The sequence below is a fragment of the Peromyscus leucopus genome, chromosome 8b (genome assembly GCF_004664715.2).
Source record: "Peromyscus leucopus breed LL Stock chromosome 8b, UCI_PerLeu_2.1, whole genome shotgun sequence".
Taxonomy (NCBI): domain Eukaryota; kingdom Metazoa; phylum Chordata; class Mammalia; order Rodentia; family Cricetidae; genus Peromyscus; species Peromyscus leucopus.
Window position 1 is genome coordinate 82,780,913 of NC_051086.1, and position 24,936 is coordinate 82,805,848.

Here is a 24,936-nt window from a genome sequence, read left to right on the forward strand (position 1 = left end):
GAGAACAGCAAGCACAAGACATTCTGACAGTAGGTGTACCAGAAAGCAGTCCTCAAAGGAAGTTATGTGCAGGGAGCAGGAAGTTGTGCCCAGCAGTAGGGCGCTTGCTTGGCATACACAAAGCCCAGGGTTCGGTCCCAAGCACTAAAGGTGAAATTTGGCGTTCAAGTTTGTCTTACAATAGAAATAGCCACCATTTACATCTTATCCATGCAGTGATGCCCTGCATGAGGTTATGCACACCATGGTGGTTCTAGTAACAGTACAGTAAATCCAAACACAGGATGACGAATTTCACTCTTGTGTATTCCAAGACGCTGAGACAAGGTCTTGCTATGTAGTCCAGGCTGAGCTTGAGCTCACGAGGTAGCTGGAGATGTTGTGGTGGGGTATGTGGTGGTGATGGTGGTGATGTGTGGTTGTGTTGGTGATGTGGTAGTGGTGTGTGGTGGTAGTGTAATGGTGTGGCAGTGGTGTGGCAGTAGTGTGGTGGTGGTGATGGTATGTGGTGGTGGTGTGTGGTGGTGGTGGTGGTGTGTAGGTAGTGGTAGTGGTGGTGTGTGGAGGTGGTGGTGTATAGTGGTAGTGATGGTGGTGTGTGGTGCTATGTGGTGATATGTACTGTGTGTTGGTAGTGGTGGTGTGTTAGTATATATCTTCAAATCCTGATGTTCTTGCTTCAACCTCCCAAGTGCTAAGGTTACAGGTGTGTGCCACCACACCAAATTTATGCAGTGCTGGGGATCGAACCTAGAGCTGGGCGTGCTGGGTAGGCACTCAACCAACAGAGCTACATCCTCATTTCTGTTTCTAATACTTGTTTGTTTGTCTGAAGAGAGGGTCTCGCTCTGTAGCCTTGGCTGGCCTGAACTCACAGAGATCCACCCTGCCTATGCCTCCCCAGTGTCACCTATTTCTTTTAAACGATCTGTAAACTAGGTATTTTTACAGATGAGGGAACTTACAGAGAACACTGAGGTATTTTGCTTTCCCAAGCCCGGCGCTGGTGTGCACACAGATGCATCTTTATACGGAGGCTCCCAATCGCCTGGTGGCACAGGATGCTATCAACAGCCCGTAGCTGACAGAGGTAGACTCTAACTCATGCCTCCCCACCCAAGTCCTTGGGCTCTCTCCTACACAGCTTTCCGGTGGAAGCTGGCCAGTCCTCACTGAGTATGCCATTATCTAGGTCATGGTGTCACAAGGAGCTGCTCTTCGGCTGTCCTGAGGACCACTCCCGGCGGTCCCAGTTCTGACACATGACTCACTCAGATCTACACAAACCACACAAGCTTGAGAAGGACACAGGAATGCCACGCCCCTCTCACTTCCAAGGACAGCATGGGAACTGGAATGTCAGCTTGGTCAACAAGATTCCTTTCTGCGCTAAAGTTACACAGGAACTCTGAATCCCAAGTTCACGCTGGTGAGTGTGAAGTCTGTGAGCTACGGGAGTGCAAACGGAGTGTGGGGAAGAGCTTAGCTTTGCCAGCAATGAGGGACTTCTGTCCACTGGACGGGCTGTCAGCAGTGGGTCTGGGAGTACTCAAAAGCTGTTGACCACTACTTCCTCTTACCTGGCGCCGTGAGCTAAGAGTTTACATTCCTAAAAACTCACATGCAGGGGCTGCTGAGATGGCTCCATAGGTAAAGGTGCTTACCTCCAAGCCTGATCAGCCAAGTTCAACTCCCAGAACCCACATGGTGGAACGAGAGCATCAACTCCTGTAGGTTATCCTCTGGCGTCCACCATGGCTTGAGTGTGTGTAGACAGGCGGACACACACACACACACACACACACACACACACACACACACACACTGAAAGGGGGGAAAGGATGGATAAATAAATACATGTAAAAAAAATTAATTCACATATGGGAACCCTAGTCGCCAATGTACTGGCTTGAGAGGTGGAGCCTTTAGGAGGTAATTGGATTTAGAATGAGGTCAGGAGGGTAAAATCCCCATGATGCCCATGATGAGAATAGTACCCCTATTTAAAGAGGGGAAAGGCTGGGGCTGTAGCTCAGGGGCACACACCAATTGCCTAGATTGTCCAGGCCATAGATGTGACCCCTGGCACCATAACAGATAGAGAAGACAGCCTACATCACACTTTCTCTTACTCTGCCATAGGAGAACACACCAAGACAGTGTCCCCTGGGACCCAGGGAGAGTACCCCTCCCCAGAGCCCAACCATGCTAACACCTTGGTCTTGCCCTTTCAGGCTCCAGAGCAGTAAGAGAGATCTGGCTAAGCCATGCACGGTACGTATTTACTACAGCAGCCTGAGCTGATGATGTGGTCGGAGCAGATGACTACCTTTAAGTGTCACCCCAGCTTGTCTATCTGTAACTTCTGTCCTGACTGTGATGCCTCTGTGGACATACTAATGTCGTCTTCTTGAGAGCCGCCGTAGCACACACGTACCCCAGCTCAAGATATAGTTTTGAGCTCCTCCGCCGATTGTGGATGCTAGACAGGAAGGACTCCAGCCTGCAGCTCTGGCCCCAGACACACCACCTTGGTGGAGTGAGGCCACTCCAGGAATATCTGGTCTATCTGGTCCATGAAATAAACTTCAAAAGAGAAACTCAAGTGGTTTCATGGGGTCTTTGGAAAGCCTGGCTGGTACCTACCTCCCCACTTCCCCTCAATACAGAGCTTTAAGACATGGCCCACATGTTACCTTCCCATCCCATCCTCCAGGCCACCATGTCCATTTGGTAGGAACTAATGAATAAGCACTAGCCCAGCCTTGTTATTTGGAAAGCTTTTTTTTTTCTTTTGTTCTTCCCCAAATCTATCTGGGCAGGCTCAGGCCAGTTCGCCAACAGGGGTCCTCATTAAAGTCTGAAAATACATTGTAAAGCAAAGCTGGAAACTGGCTGCCAGACATTACAGCAGACTGCTAACAAGGAAATCAGTACAAATTAAGACACAGCTAGACAGAAGCCAAGCCACTTGCCGTTGCATAAATTACGTGGATTAGAAGCAGGGAAGGAGAGGGCTGGAGAGCCTGCCACGGGCGCCGCCGCAGAGACACACCAGACCACAGAGATCAAGCGTGCTCAGCCTTCGTTGACAAAGAATTTAAAATAGATGACGAGGCTCTCAGTGGCAACTATCTAATTTGCTGTGTGACTGGAATAAAAAAATCATCCTTGTTCCATTCATAATTTAAAGGCTGAGAGGCGTGGAAATCGGTTTTTTAAATCATCAGCTGTGGTCTTTGTGTGTCAGGGGAAGAGCGTTGGGAGGTGCCAGCTGCAGAGACGATTTAGTGAAAGGGACTGACAGTTTAATCCGGCCTCCACATCACCTTCTCTTAAATGGGAAGGTGACCGAGTCTTTCCTGAGAAGGCTGTTAAATTAAATCACTCTGGTAAAAGACACACAGCCCTCTGGCCGACTACAAGCAAACAGTGGGTAAAGGTGCTGACTGACTTGATGTTTCATTATTCTTTGCCTCCCCCATTCACAGATTCACTGTCCAGTTTTGTTTTTTTGTTGTTTTCACATAAGATCCGCCAGAGCTGAGTTAGGTGCGGTCCTGGGCAAATCGCCCTTCTTTTTCCACATTCCCACTGTAAGTGCGTGTGCACCACAGGACCGCTCAGTGCCTCCTAGACCTGACATCTCTCTCCATCAGCAGCACCCTGAATGAAGCTGCCCGGAGGGCCCCACGATATATTCCCTTGCCTTCGTTGATAACATTTTGAGCAACTCCAAGTATTCTAGAATACTGCTCTCCTTCTGTTCTGCCTGAAGCACCTTTGCCCTCCTTTGGCTAATGCAGACTTAGCGTTGGGCCTGTGACAGTTAATTCTGACTATCACTTTTAGCCTCACCACAGGAACAAACACATGAGCTTGTCGGTGAGGGATTTTTTTACAATTAGCTTAACTGAAGTGGGAAGACCCATCTTAAACGCGGGTGGCGCCATTCCCTAGGCTGGGGTCCCAGACTGAACATAAAGAAAGGAGCAAATGCACTCCTTCCTCTCCGATTCCTGCCTGTGGCCAGCTGCCTCAGACTCCTGACGCCACAACTCCCTGCCACAGTGCCTCAAACTGCGAACCCAAGTAAACTCCTCCTTCCGTGCGGTGCGCTGGTTGCGTTAGGTGTTTCGACACCATCAGAAAGCAGCCGGAACAGATACTGCAGTACCGCGCTCTTCCTGGAGCTCCAATGTCACTCCGAGGTCACCATGCAGAAGGTGAGAAGCCCGGCATGGAGCCTTTCTTCTTTCTCTTGGGGACCCACGGGGACCAACACATGAAAGGTGTGCTAGCTCTAGTCTCTGAGCTGTCAAGCCGGTTACATCCGGCTCATGCTGAAAGCACCCCGAGGGGGAGCTGGTTCTAGCAACACACCGGTCCTGCATTTCAAAGGTTTTTCTTATCTTTATCTGCCATTAGGAGTCCATATCTCATAAGGTGAGAAGTGGCCTCATGACTCAAGATTTATTATTGAAGGACTGTGCTCCTGCGTCCTAAAGAGCAACTAATCATAGCAATGGGATGGGCTTCTTTGGTCTCACACTTGGTTAAGCAGGCCGACACCAAGGCTCCACTGGTTAATATTTCAGTTCCTTTTCTTTCTTTTTTTTTTTTCCTTCTGAGATTCATCACCATCTAGGTCACCGTGTTTCTCCGTGTCCCCATCTATTAAACAGGGCTGAGAGGTAAAAGCTTACATGCAGTCCTTCTTGTTATCTTCATCTTGCCCCAGTTGATAGGTGCGCATGACATGACTTTGATGTTTGTTTGACCTATTTACCCAAGAGCAAAGGTGGAAAGCTGCCTGTCCCACAATGCTGAGAGCTCACAGGGAGACAGAAAGGAAACTGCCAGAGGAAACGTCTTGGAGTCGATGGCAAAGGCCAGAGGAAAATGAGGATTTCTCCCAGTGAGGGTCCTTCCATCCCTACATCTGTGAGGGCTCGCTCACACAGCTGGGAAGGGGCGTTCTCTTTGTACCCAGAATGTCATTTCTTCTCTGTTTTCCAGAGTGTGTACCAGACAGCAAGAGCTCACCAATCCCTTGTAGGGTTGGTACCCTCCTTTAGGGTACTACAACCCTCCCCCAAGTCCTCAAGATAAAACGAGGGGGGGGAAGGAGATTGAGTGTGGTCAATTCTTAGAACAAAAATCAAACCAGATACTTGGCTGAATTGACAGCTCAATTCATTACTCACTGAGGCCCGTTTTAGAAACAGTTCTCAAGTCCCTGGGAGCCTCCGACCTTTGAGTAGTGACTATTGATCTCTGATGCCTGGCTAAGCTACTGCCCAGAACCCCTAGCGGCAGCGGCATTGACTTGACCCAGAACTAAACTGGGGGCAGGGAAAAGGCAGGACGTAAGAGCAAGATGCAAAGTGAACGCGCTGCCAATCGATGCAGAAGAGTAAGTGTGGACACCACAGGCCCTCAGCTTCACCAGCCTCGGCCTGGCAAGCAGTTCAGGTCTATGGGCTGGCTTGGCAGCAAGCACCTCTCTCACAGTCTCTGGTCATTCTCTTTCTCCCTCAGAAAACACCTGCGGGTGGGCTGGGGCAATGGCTCAGTCAGGAAAATGTACGCCTGGATTGCATGAGGACCTGAGGCCAGTCCTCGGAATCTACATTTTAAAGAAAAACTTCAAGTGGAATGGTGACTACTTAGCCAGAGGGTCAGGAGAAACAGGTGGATCCCTCGGGCTCCCTGCTCAGCCAAGCTAGTCGATTTGGAGAGTTCCAAGCCAATGAGAGACCTTGTCTCAAAAAAAAAAAAAAAGCGTCAGTGAGATCTTTGGCCAGTGCTTGCTGCCCAGCTTGACTACTGGAGTTTAATCCCAGGACCCACCTGGCGGAAGGAGAGACCCATCCCAGACAAGCTGTCCTCTGACCTCCACACGCGTACCTTAGAACAGTGGTTCTCAACCTTCCTAATGCCGTGACCCTCTAAGGCAGTTCCTCAGATTGTGGTGATCCCCAACCACAGAGTTATTTTTATTTCTGCTTCATAACTGTAATTTTGCTGCTGTTATGAACTGTGACATAAATATCCCATATGCAGGACATCTAATGTGACACCTGTGAAGGGGTGGCTTGACCCCCAGAGTGGTCTTGACCCGCAGGCTGAGAACCACTGCCTCAGTATGAGCACCCACCCCATTGTATTTTCTTTTCTTTTTTCAAAAAATAAAGGGAATAAAAACATAGACAGCATCTGAGGAATGACCCCAGAAGCCAGCACCGGTCATGGCCCCATTGGAAGCTTGCCTTTCCAGTAGCCAAAGGACAGGATGAAAATCTGCTGACCTCCCGCCGGAACAACTTCCTTCAGACCTCACAGGCTCAGACGGACAGAACAGAGGCGTTCCCACCAAACTGAGCTGGCACCTGGCCCTCTTCTGCTCACAGTGATGCATCAGTGGAGCAGAGAAAGAGGTGGCTGGGCCTCCCAGATCTCAGCTTAAAAAATGACAGTTAGAAAAGCCAGTTATGTGGGGAGATCTGTCCGGAGTAACTGTCTCCCCAGTAGAAAAAAAAAATTCAACATGCAAAATTCAAGATGGACAAGAAGCATGGTGGTACAGGTCTTTAATCTCAGCACTTGAGAGGCAGAGGCGGGTAGATCTCTGTGAGGTTGAGGTCAGTCAGTCTGGCCTACACAGCGAGTTCCAGGACAGCCAGGACTACACAATGAAAGCTTGTCTCCAAAAAAGTAGGGCTGGGTGTAGTAGCGCATGCTTTTAGTTCCAGGACTCAGGAGGCAGAGGCTAGACAAGCCTGGTCTACAAGTAGAGTTCCAGTACAGACAGGCTACACAGAGAGACACTGTCTTGAAAAACCAAAAAAAAAAAAAAAAAAAAAAAAGGAGCAATGACATTTTAAAAACAATTTCAGTTCCACACACCCTGTTTTTCCTGACTCAGCTTCCAGAATGCTGAGATCACAGGTGTGCCCCACGATGCCTGGCTCCAAAGTCCATTTATTGGTGAGCAGATATTAACTGCTCATTATGCAGGAAACCCTGAACTTGCACCAGGAGTGGAGGTGGGGAAAAGACACGTTACTTCCCGCCCCCCCCCCCCCCCCGGCAGAAGCCCAGGGCTAGGAGGGGCCTGTGTGCAGACACAATAAATAAGTGGGCAGCTTGAAGCAGCAGAACCAGAAGCCAAAGATTTTAAATGAAGGTGTCAGCGGGGTCAGTTTCTTTTGGAGCAGTGGTTCTCAACCTTCCTGATGCTGTGACCCTTTCATGCAGTTTCTCATGTTGTGGTGACCCCCAACCATAACATTATTTCGTTGCTACTTCATAACTGTAATTTTACTACCGTTAGAAATTGTAATGTAAATATCTGATAGGCAGGATATCTGATATGGGACCCCTGTGACAGGGTCGCTCTACCCCTAAAGGGGTCACCACATACAGGTTGAAAAACCATTGTTCTGGAAGCTGAGGGAGACGCTATTCTGTCTCTCTCCAAACTTCCTGTGGCTGACCGCAGTCCTTGGTAGAGACACATCCCTCTGATCTCTGCCTCTATCCTTGTGTTTACTGCCTCTGTATCCTCTTTTATTCATTGTTATGTTTTAGTTTTTGAGATGAGGGTCTATGTAGCCCAGGCTGTCCTTAAAATTCTTGACCCTCCTGTCTAATATTCCTGAATGCTAGAACAGAATCGTAGGCATGTACCACTGTGCCCCTGCTCTCCCGCTTCTCTTACAAGGATAATAGTCATTGGATTTGCTTCGCCTTAAACCCATTGTCATCGAATCATCAAGATCCTTTGGTGCGCACACCTTTAATCCCAGCACTGGGAGGCAGAGGCATGTGGATCTCTTGAGAGTTCAAGGTCAGCCTGGTCTACAGAGCGAGTTCCAGGACAGGCTCCAAAGCTACGCAGAGAAACTCTGTCCCGAAAAACAAAACAAACAAACAAAAAGATCCTTCACTACTCAAATTTGTGAAGACTCTGAGTTTCTGGGTAGACATGAATTTGGAAGGGAGTGTGTGTGTGTGGGGGGGGGGGGTGCTATTTAACACAACCCACGTGGTCAGCCATGGAAAGATTCATGTAAAGCTGCAAGGGCAGGGCACACGTGACCCTTGGTAAACTGAGACCTAAGTGGTAAACAGCAACTCTGAGAAACAGGAAGTGGACAGTGAGCACATGAATTATCCACCACACAGATCAGTAAAGTGTGACCCACCCAGGGAGGTGACTACTGAAGTCAGACGGAAGACAGAGAAGCAGGGGAGAAACACAATTCGTGAGATGTTTTATGGAGTTAAGTTTGGGTTGTAAATGTCTCTGAAAGATTGGAAGCAGAAGAAAAATCCAGAAAGTTCACCTTGGCTGGGATGAGCACGATGGTGAAGTCGGAGGCAAGGGTCTTTTATCTCAAGGAAAAGCTCCGAGTATTGGAAGGCATGAGGTAGAAACTCTGTGGAGATGTTCCCCAGGTTGTCCCTAGCAACAAGCTGAAGCCGCTTCCACTGAGCCAAATGTAGGGTTTTACAAAACACAGACAGGATCCAATGCTGGCCAGCCATGCCCCTGCATCCAGCTGAATCAACACTGACCCAAAGGGGTGTGGGGACCTCAAAGGAGTCTGCAAGCCCTTCTTACACTTGTTCTCCGTCTAAGCAGGGAAAGGAGCTGGGATGTGAACAAGACTTCCCAATGACTGTCCTATAAACACTACACCTGTCAGACACGTACACAATCCCTTTTATGGTCCATGAAATGTACATCCCTTAAATGCTACTTGGCGTCTGCTCACAAATAAATGTGTGTCCTCAGTAGCTCTCAGTCTGCTCATCATAGGCCATCCACTCCCTTGAGCACCCAGGCAGCTGTCTCACATCTTCTCCTCTGGACTCCAAAAGCTCCCGGTGTGAGCACATGTAAGACTTGATTGTTTACCTTCCTCTTAACCCGCCTCCCCTTTTGGAAAGTGAATAACTTGAGGGCAAGAAATTTTGTCTTGTCCACCTCTAAATTCTCAACTCTTAACATACATACATCTTACCAAGTGAATGGATAGATGGTGAGTGGGTGGATACATGGATTGGTGGATGGGTGGAGGACAAGAGGATGACTGGTAGATGAATGGATGGATGGATAGATGGACTGGAGGATGGATGGATGGGTGATGGAAAGATGGACAGATGGATGGACGAACAGATGACATATGGGTAGATGATAGGCAAATAAGTGTATGTATGGATATATGGCTATATCTTTGTGATACTATACTGGCTTCAAATCTAATAAATCAATAAAGTAATGAAATCAACATAGATTCATCAATTGATTATTAAAGTGCTTTGTGGGAGCTGGAGACATGGCTCAGTAGATAAGAGCACTCGTTGCCCTTAAAGAGGACTTGGGTTCAATTTCCAGCACTCACATGGTGGCTTATAACATCTATAATCCCAGTTCCTGAGGGTCTAACAGGCACATGAGCACATACAGGCAAAACATATAAAGCAAATAAATGTAAAAAAAAAAAATTAAGTATTTTACACTGTCTACACCCGCATGAAAAACTAGAAAGACACAAAGCATTGCTTGGCGTTCTCAAGACTCACCTCATTCCTTCAGAAGCCATCTTGTCAAGATTAGGGGTGACCTTTGTTTCTGCCCAGTTTGCTCCCAGGTCACCCCATCCCATATCATCAGCCAAAATGATCACGATGTTTGGTTGGGGGGCTCTTGTTCTCCCACTGATGGAGAAATCCATGAGAGGGTAGAGAAATCCAGAGAAAGTCATGCCAACCAGCAAAACCTTTAGAAAAAGCCAGCCCATGGTGGCACACAGAGACTCCTGTTGTCTTGATCGAGTGATAACGGGCCACCACCACAGATTTCTCTAAGAGTCTTCTCTTTGTTCACCTTGAGTGCAGAAAGCCACCAAGGAGCATGGTTCTAGTTGGCAAAAAAAAAAAAAAAAAAAAACCACAACCCTGGTGTTAATAATGGCTACAGGAATGGTAGAATTACAGAGAAAAGGTCCCCATCTGGAATCCTAATCCAAGAGAGTCAGGAAATGTGTCACCCTAAATTGGATTGGTCCCCTGAAGATGTCTTCTCGTCACAGCTTAATAAGATGACTGGCTGGGTGCAGCATTCAGCTATCAATGTCAATCACCACTCTTGGGCCACTTAGCACATAAGTGACCCTCTGCACTCGAGGAGGCTAGGGCCACAACACAAGTCTTGCATCTGCTTAGGACTCCAGCTGGTGATTACAGAATAAATTCTCACATCTGCAGAACACCTGGATGTTCAAAAGCCACAGTCAGCCCCAAGTGAGTTTCTCAGATCCAGATGGTTGAGGTTTCTGTAAGGTTTCCTGAAAGAACAAAATCTGACAAGAAAACAGAGTTGAAAACAGCCAGGCCAGTTGTGCTGTACTCAGTAGCTGGGGAAATAATCACTTTCCCATGCCAACAGATGTTTTCCTTCTTATTTGAGTGTTTAACTGACTCTCAGTTTCTTCCACCTGAAAAACAGGGATGACAATAATATTCACAACAGACCTATAGTAACAGGATTGGTGGTAACATTACAGATGACTTCTTACACCTCACCCATGCTATAGGCAGGAATACTGAAGCTCAGCACCCTGGGCAGGATGAATTATCAGCCGGAAGACAGTCTGATAATCCCCGAGTGCTTCCCCACACCCACCACCACACGTGGTCAAACTCGTTGAGAATTTTAGAAGAAAAGGTAAAGTCCCATTATCAAGACACAATTGTTTATAATGGTCATGCTATGACCTAATGTTTCCATAAGAAACTCTTGGCATATGTTAATCTAGGAGGCTCAGAACACAGCTCTGTTGGCAGAGCACTTGCCTAGATTACACAAAGCTCTAGGTGTGGTCAGTGTTTGACTGTAATACCAGCATTTGTGAGGTAGAGACAAGAGAACCAGACATTTAAAATAATCTTCAACTAGTTTGAGACCAGCCTGAGAAACCTAAGATACTGTCTCAAAGCAAACAAACAGCCTCCCCCAGAGAAATTAATTTAGGAAAAAAAGATAATTATGAAAACAAAGTTTATAATAGACTCTATGTGGAGAACATATGTCTGTTCTGTAGAATGCTTTCAATTTTTTCTATATGTTCATAATTTTCATAATTAAATGCTGCCAAAAAAGTTCCAAAGAATTAATAGAAACATGTCCCTGTACATTCTAAGCATGATGTTTTTAGTAAGAAAATCTAGGGCTCATTGGTAGAGTGCCAATTTAGCATGCACAAGGCCCTGACTTCATCCCTACCCATACCACCAAAACAAACAAACAAACAAACAAACAAACAACAACAAAAAACATTAAATCAATGATTCTCACCCTTGGACGTGCATATAAATTAGCAAACTGGGAGCTGAGGACATAACTCAGTAGAGTGCTTGCCTAGCATACACATGCACAAAGCCCTGGATTTGAGCTCCAGCATTCCATAAACTGTGCATGGTGAAACACATCCAGGATCCCAGCATTCTGGAAGCCGGGGCAGAAAGATCTAAAATGCAAGGTCGTCCTCTAATATATAGCCAGTAAAAGGCCAGCCTGGGCTCCAAGAGACCCACTCTCAAAGAAAAATGCAAATTCAGTGGGAAAGCTGGGACCATTTTCTGCTTGTTGGACTGATTTCTCAAGACAGGATTTCACGTAGCACCAACTCAGTATACAGCACAAGATGACCTTGAATTCCTGATCCTCATACTGCTACCCCCCTCAAGCTGGGATTACAGGTGTGAGCCATCACATCTGGCTTTGAGAAATGAATGTGAGCAAGCCCCCAGGTGAGGACTTCACCATTTGTCCTTGGTTCACTCTTGGAATAGAAAGATCTTGGAGAATAAGAATCTCATGACTCCAGGCCTAGGAGAGAAAGGAAACGGCATGGCTGAGGGGCCGATGACTCAGCCCCGGTGGACAGAGCCGAAAGCAATGTATCATCAGACCAAGTTCTGAAACCAGGGCTAGACGTTCAGCTGGAGGCAGCAGACAGAGCTGGGAACAAAGTCAAACCACTTCTTCCTTTACTTACAGGCTCTAACCCGCAAGGTGACACGGTGTTGAAATTCTAGAGCAAATGACAGCCTCCCACCCATGGAAGCCATCAATGAACCAATCTGTAAAATAAAAAAATGCTACAGGCTGGGACTATTTCACATGCTATTTCTGAATAAATAAATAATATGGGGGGGGGCGCGGTGAGACAGGGTTTCTCTGTGTAGCCCTGGCTGTCCTGGAACTCTCTCTGTAGACAAGGCTAGCCTTGAACTCACAGAGATCCCCCTGTCTCTGTCTCTGGAGCCCTGGGATTAAAGGCAAGAGCCACCACTGCCTGGCCCAAAAAAAAAAAAAAAAAAAAAAAAAAAATTATGTTTCTTTGTGAGCCAGACATGATGGTATGTCTCATCAATCCCAGCATTTGGGAGGCAGAAGCAGGTGGATCTCTGCATGTTTGAGGCCAGCCTGGTCTCTGTAGCAAACTCTAGGCCAGCCAGGGCTGCATAATGAGACCCCCATCTCAAAAAGAAAAAGAAAAAAACTAATTACATGTTTTTTTGTGCATATGTGTTCACACAAGCCATGGCACTCACATGTGGAGGTCCGAAGACAGCTTGCAGGATTCAGTTCTCTCCTTCCATCAGGTGGGTACCAGGGACCAAGCTCAGGCTATTAGGTTTGGTGGCAAGCACCTTTACCCATCTCAATAGCTGGGCATTCCCACCAGCTAATCCCATTGCTAGCTTCAGGGGATGGGGTGATTGGAGTAACGCATTCTGGAAGATCTTGATAAAAGCAAAGGACTGGTTCAAACCAAACAGAAGTCTAAACAGTGGTGCCTCATCTGGCTAAGCGTTTGGAAATGCAAACTCTTTCCACTTCCCAAAAGGAGTCCTTTTCCCACTTGATTAGGTTCAAGTAGTGTTGGCTGATCTTGAGGTCCCAAAGACTTCTCCCTTTCTGGAAGACTCTTGAATAAGGAGGGTGCTTACCAAACACTTGTTCACCTGCCAGGTAATTCCCAGCCTCCTTCTACCGGCTTTAACTGCAAGCAACAGCCACGGGAGGCTTTTCTTCTCAAAGCTGCTTAGCTTAGGGCACCGGTGTGGCCTCATTTCTGGTCAATAATCCACCTCAGGATGACCTGGCCATACAGGAATTCCAGGGGGAGGGAAATTCATTTAAGAAGGAAGCTAAAATTAAAGTGGAAATCGAACTAGATTGGCTTCCTCTGGAGTTCCAGGACAAGACATTCTTTGGAGGATTTACAAAAGGAAGCAGGAACGCCGCACTTCAAACTGCCATAGAATGGAAGTGAGTTCAGCCGGCCAGCAGACTATCTCGGATTTCTTCACATCCAGACCTTCAAGGGGACCGTTAAGCCCTTTCTGATCGTGTATTTACTTTCTTTAACTGAAGGGAAGAGACAAACCAGACGGTTGAAGATTGGGCTTGAACCCCGGGCTTCAGTAAAGAGTCATGCTGAGACTCTGAGCTCTTTGTCCCAAAGAAAGTTGCCCTGTGTGTCGCCTGGGGATGTCACTTGATGTCAGTCTCCCAACTCTGTCTTTATGACTATCTCAAGAAGGAGGGCTAGGGAGACAGCCAAAGTGCTTGAGATAGCTCAGTTGGTAAAATACTTGGGTTTTATATGGGTTCTGGGGAATTGAACTTATGAGGACGTGACATAAAGACTAGTGTGGTGGCCCGGGCTTCTCCTCCCAGCACACAGATCCTTGAGGCTTTCTGGCCAGCCAGCCTAAACAAATTAGGAATTACCAAATTCCAGGCCAGTGAAAGCCCCCGTCTCATCAAACAAGGTGGGAAGTGTCCTGAGGAAAGACATCTGAGGCTGACTTCTGGTCTGGACGCGCATGTGTACCCCACGCCTCGAAAAATGTGCACACAGAAAAGGAAAAGAGAGCAAGCACAGGCCAGGAGCTCTGTCCCAGAAGCAGGAGCCGAGAGGGAATCTTGACAACCTAAGCATTCACTCTTCTCACCACTTCAGTGGAAGGTGCGGGGCCACCTACCTCAACACATCACTAAAGGACGCCCATCTGCTTGCATGGCTCACTGTGATGGGTCCCTACCAAGCCGGTATCAACAACACCCCAGACCTCCACTTTCCCAAGGCAAGCAGTGCAAACCTTAACAGCCAATCAACCTCACCAGTTCCTGTTCTCTCCAACCCCTACTTCGTTGGTTTTGATTCTAGAGGTTGAACCCAAGCCCTTCATGCATGCGAAGCAGCTGCTAGTCCATCACCTACATCCCAGCCAGAGCCCAGCTATAAAGCAAGGCTGCAAGGTACGTTAAAGGCTGCGAGGTATGTTAAAGGCTGCGAGGTAAGTTAAAGGTCGGTTTCTCTTTCGTTTCCAGGCTTGCTCATGGCTGAGGGTAGAGAAAGGACCCACGAGCAGGCTCTCAGCTGACATGCAAGGGCGAAGGCAACCTGAAGATCTGCTGAGCAGTGTCTGAGCAACCCCGTGCTGGAAGTCCACTCAATCACCTGACCCTGGCTTCCCACAGACCTCCCTGTGGCCAAGCATCCTCCCAGAGAACCTTGAAAACAGCTGAAATAACAAGGAGGTTGGACAGACCTTTCTGGCACAGGGCTCTGTTGGTTTTCCAGAAATGAAGTTTCTGAGGAATGAAGGCCATCAGAGACAAAGGAGAAAGAAGTGCCTGATTGCAGAGTCCTGCTGTCCCACCAGCCAATGCAGAGCAGGGTCTGCGCACGGGCAAGGGGCCAGGAGTCACATGGGGACTCACCAGGAGGGGCCTTGGGTGTCCACATGTGGTCTAGGGTGGTTCTCCCAGGCACTCAATCATTGGTCCACCACATGGGCACTAGCACACTTTAATCTAGGCACTGTGCACACAGCCGTAAATGAAACAAAACAAAATCCCCACCCTCGAGTCACTTAGCCTTTTTTCTAGGGGAGTGGAGGATGGAGTAAGTAAAATGTGAATGTTGTGGAGCAAACCAAAGCAGAAAGGTGTCAGATATGTGGGGTGGGCAGGTGCACAGTCAAAAAGGGGTTTGGGGTACTCCCACCCAAAAGGTGGTTGACGTCTCTTAGGAGAGAGGGGAATAATAAGCCGTGTTGAAAGGGCACCACAGGCAGAGAAATCAAGGAAGGCCAAGATCTAGTGCAGGGGCTGAGCCACAAAGCAAGTGTGAGGACCAGTGTCCCGGTGCTTCCTACTGCCGTGAAAAAGACCCAGGCCCAAAAGCAACTTGGGGAAGAAAGGGTTTATTTCACCCTGTATCTGAGACCATTAGCAAGGGAAGTCAGGGCACGAACCTGGAGGCAGGAACCGAAGCGGAGGCCAGGGAGGAACACCGCTTACAGGCTTGCTCTCCATGGCTTGCTCGGCTTCTTTTTTGTTTGCTTGTTTTGTTTTTTTTTGAAACAGGGTTTCTCTGTGCAGCCTTGGCTGTCCTGGAACTCACTCTGTAGACCAGACTGGCCTTGAACTCACAGAGATCTGCCTGTCTCTGTCTCCCAAGTCCTGGGATAAAAGGTGTGTGCCACCACCACCTGGCTCAGCTTACTTTCTTATACCATCCAGGACCACCTGCCTAGTGACAGTGTTGCCCAGTGGGCTGGACACTCACATATCAATCTTTAATCAAGAAAACGCCCTCACAGACTTGCCCACAGGCCAGTTGGGTACAGGAATTTTCTCAGTTGACCCAAGATGACCCAAGCTAGTGTCAAGCTGACAAATAAACTAACCTTACCAGCCCCAAGGAGGGTGAATGAGTGACTAGTGTAGGAGTCAGAGAGCAACCCAGAGGGGAAGCCAGAAGAGGGCTGGCAAGAGGGCAAGACTGAACAATGACAGGATCCCTGGGGCTGCTGTGTTGCGAAGACAAAAATGTATTTGTAAGCTGTTGGGGAGAGGAAGAAGCCAAGACCTTCGGAATCTCTGGGTGAGGTCAGAGAGCGGCGCTGGGCTGACGTGGGCAGACACACCTAGAGGGCAGGATGCTGAGGCAGCTCCCTATCAGGTGACACTCTGCAGTGCCTAAGTGGGGGGTGACCCCTTAAATTTTGCTTTATGGCAGAAAACCAGTTACCAACAGAGCCAGACAAAAGGTTATATTAAGAGATATCTTAGTGGACCTTTCCTTTGCCCCTAGACCTTGTCAGTATGGTGCTGTGGAACAATCTTTTTGTACACTATAAGTATGTATTACTCTCATTAACTAATAAAGAGCTGATTGGCCTATAGCTGGGCAGGAGGAGGTTAGGTGGGAAAACCAGACTAAAAGGATACTGGGAGGAAGAAGGGCAGAGTCACGGGAGTGAGAGTAATCACCAGCCAGACACAGAAGGAGCTGGACACACAAAATAGGATAGTTAAAATCCATGAACCTCGGGGCAGCACATAGATTAACAGAAATGGGTTAAGTTGAAAGAGCTAGTTAGTAGTAACAAGCCTGAGCTATTGGCTGAGCATTTATAAGTAATCTTAAGTCTCTCTTGGGAGCAGGTAGTAGGGACAGGAAGAAAAACTCAACTTACAGTATGGAGATGGCTCAACTTAGATTACTTTCTGAGTGTGTGTGTGTGTGTGTGTGTGTGTGTGTGTTTGTGTGTCTGTGTTAGCAAGAGCAACAAAAGCTCAACCAAGGATTCAAAGAACATTTTAAAGTTAATTTTCTTTCTTTCTTTCTCTCTTTCTTTCTTTCTTTTGAGACAGGATCCCACTATGTAGCCCAGGCTGGTCTCGAATTTTTGGTCCTCCTGCCTCAGCCTCCAGAGTCTGGGAATTTAGTCCTCAGCCTCTATGCTCAGTTCAAAGAATATCTGTAGGGATCTGAACTGTCAGCTTGATTTATGATCATCATGGCAACATACCTCCACACCTCTGGGTATGTCTACAAACACCCCAGAAAGATTTAACTGAATATCGAGTGTCACCCTGCATGTTACCAGAAACATCCTATGGAGGCTGGGATCATGGACTGAAGAAAAGAAGAAAATGAGCTCTCTCTCCCTCCTTCCTGACTGCAGACACAAAGTGACCTTCCATTCTTGCCTTCATGCCTTCCCACCTTGATGGACTTCTATATCCCCTCCGAGGAAGATCTAATTTGTGTCCCAGGATAGCTATAAATGTGGCCCAACACAAAACCATAAACTTCCTTAAAACAGTAAGAGATGTATTTCAATTAGGTTTTTGTTTTGTTTTGTTTTTGGTGGAGGTGTGGGGTTTGAAACTCAATTTTGTGGTTCTCCAGCCTGAACTTCACAGATGACAATGTCCTGTCTCACTTGCAAAAGACTGACTCTGCCTTCTGGTAAATTCAACACACCCTTCCTTTTTTTCTTAAGTCCCTTTCATCAGGTTTTTGTTACAACAAGGACAAAGGTAACTGATACACCTTTGATAGAATGCCTTTACTGAAGCCAGATGGTGGTGGCACACGCCTTTAGTCCCAGCACTCTGGAGGCAGAGGCAGGAGGATCTCTGAATTCCAGGCCAGCCTGGTCTACAGAGAGAATTCCAGGACAGCCAGGACTACAAAGAGAAATACTGTCTCCAAAACAAAACAACAGAATGCCTTCACTAAGGTTGGGAAAGCAATTCCACTTAATTCACTAAGACCTTTATTTACGTGTTTATTTATGTATTCTGCAGCTCAAGCCAGATCCTGTTTGTCCCTTCTGGGAGCCAAAGATGCCAGGAAAGCCATTGCCAGGAGAGAAAGGACATCCTGCCCAGGCTTAGGCCAAGACCACCTGTGGAGATTGTCACAGAAGGAAACCATGTGGTAGAAACCAATCTGGGAGAGCTAAAGTGGCTTCTTGCCATGCATCTAAAAACCCAGTAGCCCTTCAGAAATTATATCTGGGTCTTGAGGCACAGAGCAGAAGACCAGAGTGAGCAGCTGCTCTTCTAAATCCCACCTTCCCTTTAAACCTCTCTCCTCCACCTGAGGACACAAATCAAAACCCACCCCCGGAACACAGTTTTAAAGATGTCTTAAAAAGCCATGTTTACTTATTGTTTGCTAAATATTTTATTATGTATGTGGCAAAACATGCCAACCTTGAGAAACCCATGCATACTTACTCAGATTGTAGACCCAACAATCAACACATAGCCTGTCTGATCAAGATATTTACCCCTCCCCATCCCTTACCCCTCCCCTCTCAATATATATGGAATTGTTTCTATTTGTTTATTTCTAGTCATGTGTATATACTTCTATACATGTGTATGGCATGCGGATGTGAGTGTTCGCAGACACCAGAGGAGGGTATTGAATCCTCTAGAGCAGGAGTTAGAGGAAGTTGTAAGCCTCTTGACCAGGGTGCTGGGAACTAAACTCAGGTCCTCTGGGAGAGCAAGCAGGAAGCACTCTTAACCATGGAGCCATCTCTCCAGACCCATACTACATTATTTTTAAGTAAATCCCAGATACCATGTGTTATGTTTTAGATATGAACTATCCTCACTCAAAAGTTTCTGTGGTAAAGGCTTAATTGCAACTTACATACTTTTATTTTTATATATACATATTTATTTTTATTGTATGAATGTTTTGCCTGCATGTATGTCTGTTCACCACGTGTGTACCTGGTCACTGAAGAGGTCAGAAGAAGGCATCAGAACCACTGGAACAGGAGTTACAGGCAGCTGTGAGCCACTGTATGGGAACTGGGAAAACTTGGGTCCTCTGCAAGAGCATCTGGTGCTCTTAACCACTGAGCCATCTCTCCAGGCCCGGCTGATGTGCTTTCAAGTCTATTTACCTAATTTATGTGTATGTGAGTGTGCCTGGGGATATGTATGTGCACCATGTGAGTGGAGGAGCCTGCAGAGTCCAGAAGAGGGCATCAGATGCCCTGGAACTAGAGTTACAGACAGCTGTGAGCCACCATGTGGGTGCTGGGAACCAAACCCAGGTTCTGTGCAAAAACAGTAAGTGATCTTAACTGTTGAGCCATCTCTCCAGGCCCATGATGGGCTTTTAGGTGACTGGTTCATAGTGATATAACTTTATCAATGGATTAACCCACCAATGACTTCAGAACTGAATGGGCTAATGAATGGGAAGTGAGGCCTAATTCAAGGAAGTAGGTCATATCTCTTGTCCCCAGACTCTTCCTGTCATACTACTCTCTGGTTGTGCTCTCTCTAGCCTGGTGCTCTGCATTTTTTTCCCCAAGCATTTTGTCATAGCAATAAATAGCAGTTTCACCCACAAATATTCCTATATAGTTCTCTAAAAGATGAAAAACCTTAAATAACTACAGTCTCATTAACACTTGACTTTTTTTTAAAGATTAACAGTTATTTGTTATTGATTCAGAGCCAACAAATATCCAAATGTCTTCCTTTCTTATTGTTTTGGGTTTTTTATTTTGTCTTGAAATGTTTCGTTTGGTTGTGTGTGTGTGTGTGTGTGTGTGTGTGTGTGTGTACTTTGAGTACCATTCCTCAGGAGTTGTCAGCTCTCAGGCTAGACCCCCACGGCTTGCTTTTTCATGCGGGTGCTAGGCTATGAACTCAGGTCTTCTTCACACGTGGGCAGCAAGCACGTCACCCACTGAGCCATCTTGCAGGCCCCTGGCCTTCCTTTGGGGACAGGCAACACAGCCCAAGCTGGCCAGGAACGTTGATCCTTCTAGCTCAGTCTCATAAGGGCTGGGATGACAGGCATGCACCACCACACCCGGCTCTCCCAGGCATTTCCATATCTCTTCATTTTAATCCACATCTGGACGAGGTCTGCCTGACATACGACGCACTGCGTTCCTGTCTCGTCTCACTTAAATGCTCCCCTCTCCTTTCCCCTGCAGTATACGTAAAAATAAACTGGGTTGTTTGCTCCACACATGGTCGCAAAGTTTGGATTCAGCTGACTGTATCCCCTATGGTATCATGTAATAAAATGTTTCTTCTGCTCTCACTTTCTCTGCAAATGGGATTAGAGGATGCAGAAGTAAGATCTGATTTAGGCTCGATTGTTGTTGTGTTTGTTTGTTTGTATGTTTCATCAGAGTCCTAAAACTTGGACCACAAAGCCCTAATTCCCTGTGTGATGCTGGTATCTAGAGAAGGTCCCGAAGGTAAGTTAGGGCAGATGAGGTCATGAGGATGGAGGCCTCCTAACCAGACTAGTGGAGACAATGCATGTAGCCCCAAAGTAGCCACATACAAGCCAGGGAGGGGCTCCTTTGGAATGGCTCCATGGTGGCCTGCCATGCCTACCTGGCATTTACAGGGCTGCTAGGAATCTGAACTCCAGCCCCTGCATGGCAAGCACGTCACCCACTGAACCATCTGCCCAGCTCTCTTTTCTTTCCCGGAGTGCTGCAGAGCAAACCCTGGGCCCTTTGCATGTTACATAAGCACTCTAGCACTAAGCTATAGCCTACACCCCATGTTTCTAGACTATGAGTCCAGTGTAGACAGTGTAGTCCAGTGTAGTCCTGCTGGGGGGGGGGGACACGACGACACTGGATTCCTCATTTAGCTGGAGACAAAGCCATAGTTAACTTCCTCCTTCACTCCCAACAATACAGGAGAATGAAACGACCCAAGCCATGCTCAGGAAGGCTGACTTAACATTATGATTCTACCTCTCCCTCGCTCTGAGGGCTAAAAAAGGATACCAGATTTCAGAGCACTTTGGAAAACGAAGGTGACGCGAGCCCAAAGCCTTACTGAAATCACCATTGAACAAAAAAGCATTTCCAGTGCGGGTGGTGAAACCCAGACTCCTGCAGTTATTTGCGCGTCTCTACTGGAGCTGCATGTCAGCCAGCTCTGGTGGTGGCCTCTGGAAGAAGGGAGAAGTCACAAACACCTGGGTCCTAAGCAATGTCACAAGGAAAGTGAAAGGTCGTTCTGGTTTGCATTTTCCAGCTTCCAGACTATGGCTCCTTGTCACACAACCCCGTTACCGGTTGTGCTCTCTTTGGGAAACGCGAGCTAGGTCCCTCTGCTGGGCAGAGTCTGCTGACATTGTTGGTAAAAGCTCGCTTCCAGCAAATCTGGTTTGGGGCACTATTGCTATGAGGTCTAAATGACCGGTGGGTGGGAGGTGGTGGCAGGGGAACTTCCCTTTCGCTCTCTTCCTAACTGAACGGAGGAGCTAGACGACTCACCCACTGGTCTGAGCGGGCCAGGCACTCAGCAATGGCAGGAACTTCGGTATGTTTTATGCACGACCTAATCCCAGTACCTTGCCCAGAGAGTGCTCAATCAATATTTGCTGAATGAGGGCATTTAACACAAACAATGAAGTCCCAGCCCAATGGGCCCTGCCCTGAAAACCCGGCTTCATCTCCTCGCTTTCCCTAACCTCAGATGACCTTTCTGACTTCTCCTTCCAGACACTCACTTGTAAAACTTGACTTGCTGAAAGGCTGTCTTAGGGGGCTGGAGGTGTGGTTCAGTGGTTGAGTGCTTGCCTAGCACGTGTCTGGTTCCATCCCCAGCTCCAAAGAAAAAAGAAAAAAGGGGAAAAGCCAAACAGGAACCCGAGAGATGGCGAAGTTGGCAAAGCGCTTGCTGCGTGCGCAAGCATGAGAACCTGAGTTCGATCCCCAGCACAGACATAAGAGCTAGGCAAGGTGTTGTATGTGTGCATCCCAGCGCCGGGGAGATGGAGACCAGAGGAATCCCTGGGGAGTGCTGGTCAGCCAGTCTAGCAGAGCCAATGAGCTTCAGGTTTGACAGGAGACCGGATCCCAAGTACTTAAGACGGACAGCAATGAAGGAATATGCCTGGCCTCTGATCTGTACATACGTGCATGTGTGCACGAGCGTGCTCCTGCCACACAAAGACACACACACACACACACACACACACACACACACACACACGAATAAAAGCCTACCTTTAGTAATAGACATATTTCCTATCATCCTAACTAGATAATAAACAATTCGGAGAAGGGAACACACCCTCTGAGTGTGGTTTTGTGAGTGATGACTGCATTCATCATCCTGGTCATGGAGGGTGAGCACAGATACACCTCCACCATCCTGCGGAGCATCTCTCCCAAGTCCACCTAACCCTGGAGCCCGCGTTGGGCCATAGCAGAGTTCCAACCAGGCAGGGCCTCTCCCAGCCTCTCCTCCATAGGACAGTCCTAGAATCATGTGCTAGCTGAACTTCTGTAGCCATCAGGAAGAACATGGCTGTCCTCCTGTTCCTAAAGAGTTAAAAACGAAGGTTTAAGATGGCCATCATCCAGGGAACCCATGAGTGTCTGTTTCGACAAGACAGGGGGAGCCAGCGACTCTCTTGAGGCAGAGACAGAAGAGTAGGCTTTTATTTCCTTGGCCAAGAGGGGCATGGCAGGTGGAGCCACCACAGCAACTGTCTAGGGGAAGCTAGATTTCACTGGAGCACAGGCCAGTGGTTCCAGACGTAGCTTCCCACCATTTCAGATTAGTTTTCATGACCCAAATCCACATTATAAAGGTTACTAATATCACGTGGATCCATTCCTAAATGCAACGTGATTAATACTTTGTTCTGACGACGTGGGTTTGTTTTCTTAGGACTTCTCCAGCAGGCCCAAGGCTATGTTCTCTTCAGTGCGGCTGTTTTTTCCCTTCTTAAACTGTGACAGGACGACACACAGAGACTGGAGCGGTAAGCTAGGAAGACTGAGAAGGCTGGGAGAGAAAGGGGTGGTGTTGAAATCAAAGTTGCTCCAGACTTAATGAGACACAGCCATGGGCAAGGGATCAATAGGGCACTGAATGATAACCGGGTGTGACAGAATGCACAGCACCACAGGCCCCCACTGCTGGGAGTGACCTCACTGTCCCCAAACACAGCATGCTTTCACCCACTCATGCCTTCCTGTCACTCCTCGCACCCCTCCTTTGGCTCACCCACCCATACACACACACACACACACACACACACACACACAAACTTCCCAAGATCCTCTCCCTGCTTGTTTTATACTCCACAGATCTCCCAAAGCCTGATGCATTGTGGGAGGACACCTTCTGGGAGCCAAGCACAGCGGGAAGCCTTACGCTTTCTCTCCTTGAGCCTAGGACACGGCAAGGATTATTGTTATGCCCTCGTTTCCACTGTCCTTGGCCATTACCACTAACCCGGCAGAAATTAAGATACTCTGAAAAGACACTTGCATCCCTCCGCCTGACTATCAAACTACTGAAGCAATAGACCCCCAAACCCAGGAGCCCCTCCCCTCCAGGGATCACATGATGGGTGAAGGAAGAGACACCACCCAGAAGGAGAACTTGCTTCCCATATCTAACAACTTGTCAGCCATCTTACAGGGTAGGAATGGAGCTCAATGATGGGCAGTATCACACCATAAGAGGAATTGCTTAGATGTCTCTGGCCCTTTATTTAAACTTTACTCTCACTTCAGGAGCCTGAAGATGCACTTAGGTCAGAGCTAGAGGCTCATGGATCTCTTTATTCCTCTTTCCAATGTGATCACATTGACTAAATCGCCCTTTTCTCCTTTTTTCTATTAATTCATTAGTCTGCTTTAATTGGCTTCCTAAGGCCTTTTGAGGTACAGACCGTGACCCCAAGTTCTGTAACACCATCCCTAGCTATTCCTTTCCAAATATTCACAGTCCCTCAGAGGACTCCCCCCCCCCCTTTCTACACTCAACCCAGTGAGAGTCAAGACCACAAGATAAACACACAGCCCCTCTACCTGGATACTTGAGTTCACTGAAGAGACCTGGACAGCACAGATGTCAGCTTTTCTGCCAACTGGAGAAACGCATATTAGCATTTTAAAGCAAGAATGAACTATAATGGGATCAACGCCACTCAAGCAGAACACAAGCCCTTAGGTAGACGACAGGTGGGTGGGATGTAGACAGGAAGTGGAACTGTGAGGGATTGAGGCCTTCCCTAATAGCCCCCTCACAGAGGTCCCTCTTCTAAGACTACCCTGAAGACCCAGCAGCCCAAAGCAGGCTTGCAGGACCCTCCCTCTGAACTCCAGGGGAGACTCCTTCTAGTCTACTTCCCAAGATGAAGTTCTCACAGGCTGGTAAAAGCGGTGAGCTTATTTGCAAGCCAGGGTCATATCTGCCTAGCAACCCAACCCGAAGACTTGAGGGACTGACTATAAGTGTGGACAGGGAACAGGCAGGCCAATTCTACACAAAGGAATCTGTTCTCATGCAAATGACCCTTAGCAAGAGGGCTAGGGAAAAAAAAAGGGGGAGGCTGGGGCAGCTCTGAGGAAGCTGTTTTCCTCCCTAGAAGATGCTGAGAGACTCTTTCACAACACGCTTACTGCCTTGCCTTCTGCAAAGGAAGAGCCAGGGGGGCTCTGCCTGATCCACGGACTCCCACTGACCCACTGCGGAGGCCACACTACCGCCTGCTTAACTTCCTGATTTTTCTTGGTCCCGCACTCCAGACTGCAAAGGTCCCTTTGTTCTTATTTAGGACTAAACAAAGTTAGTTTTGTTTGGGGGTGTTGATTAGCATGGTGATGCAGTACTTTCCCTGAAGAAGTGAGAAAAGCAGAGGTTTTCGTCTTTTCATTGGACCAGTAGGTTTGAGGAGAAAGATGTGAGGCCAGTCTCTTCTAACCAGCACTAGCAGAAATCACCAGCCAGTGGGCAACACAGGCTGGATTCCAGCCACCTCTCCATTATCCAAACGCACATAGTCCAAGTCAATTTTGGAGTCTAGTTGCAAGCCAGGCCTGGGGGTTTCTACAGATATCATGTGGCCAGTGTTCTTGCCTCAACCTGCCTCATCTCTAAAATGGGGATCGTGCCTACCCTTCACAGAGGTCTGATGGGACCAAACCACACACGGATGAAGCAAGCATGGTGGAGCAGACCTAGCGGAGGTGAATTCTGAGGGTCAGGATTTCAAAGTCATCCTCGTGGGATTT

The 24,936-nt window shown here is 47.7% G+C and overlaps 1 protein-coding gene across 4 annotated transcripts in view; it reads right to left on the reverse strand.

Annotated features, from left to right (window-relative positions):
• Arsg (arylsulfatase G) overlaps positions 1-24,936 on the reverse strand; it is a 134,003-nt gene that overhangs the window by 72,652 nt on the left and 36,415 nt on the right. For 2 of the 4 annotated variants that reach the window (XM_028865251.2, XM_028865252.2), the window contains exon 2: positions 9,595-10,508. In XM_028865251.2, the coding sequence (XP_028721084.1) occupies positions 9,595-9,812 (218 nt within the window). In that variant the 5' untranslated portion in view covers positions 9,813-10,508. Of the gene's footprint in view, positions 1-9,594; positions 10,509-14,640; positions 14,859-24,936 lie in introns of those variants that run through there. The other 2 variants (XM_037201123.1, XM_037201124.1) reach the window with 2 other exon arrangements.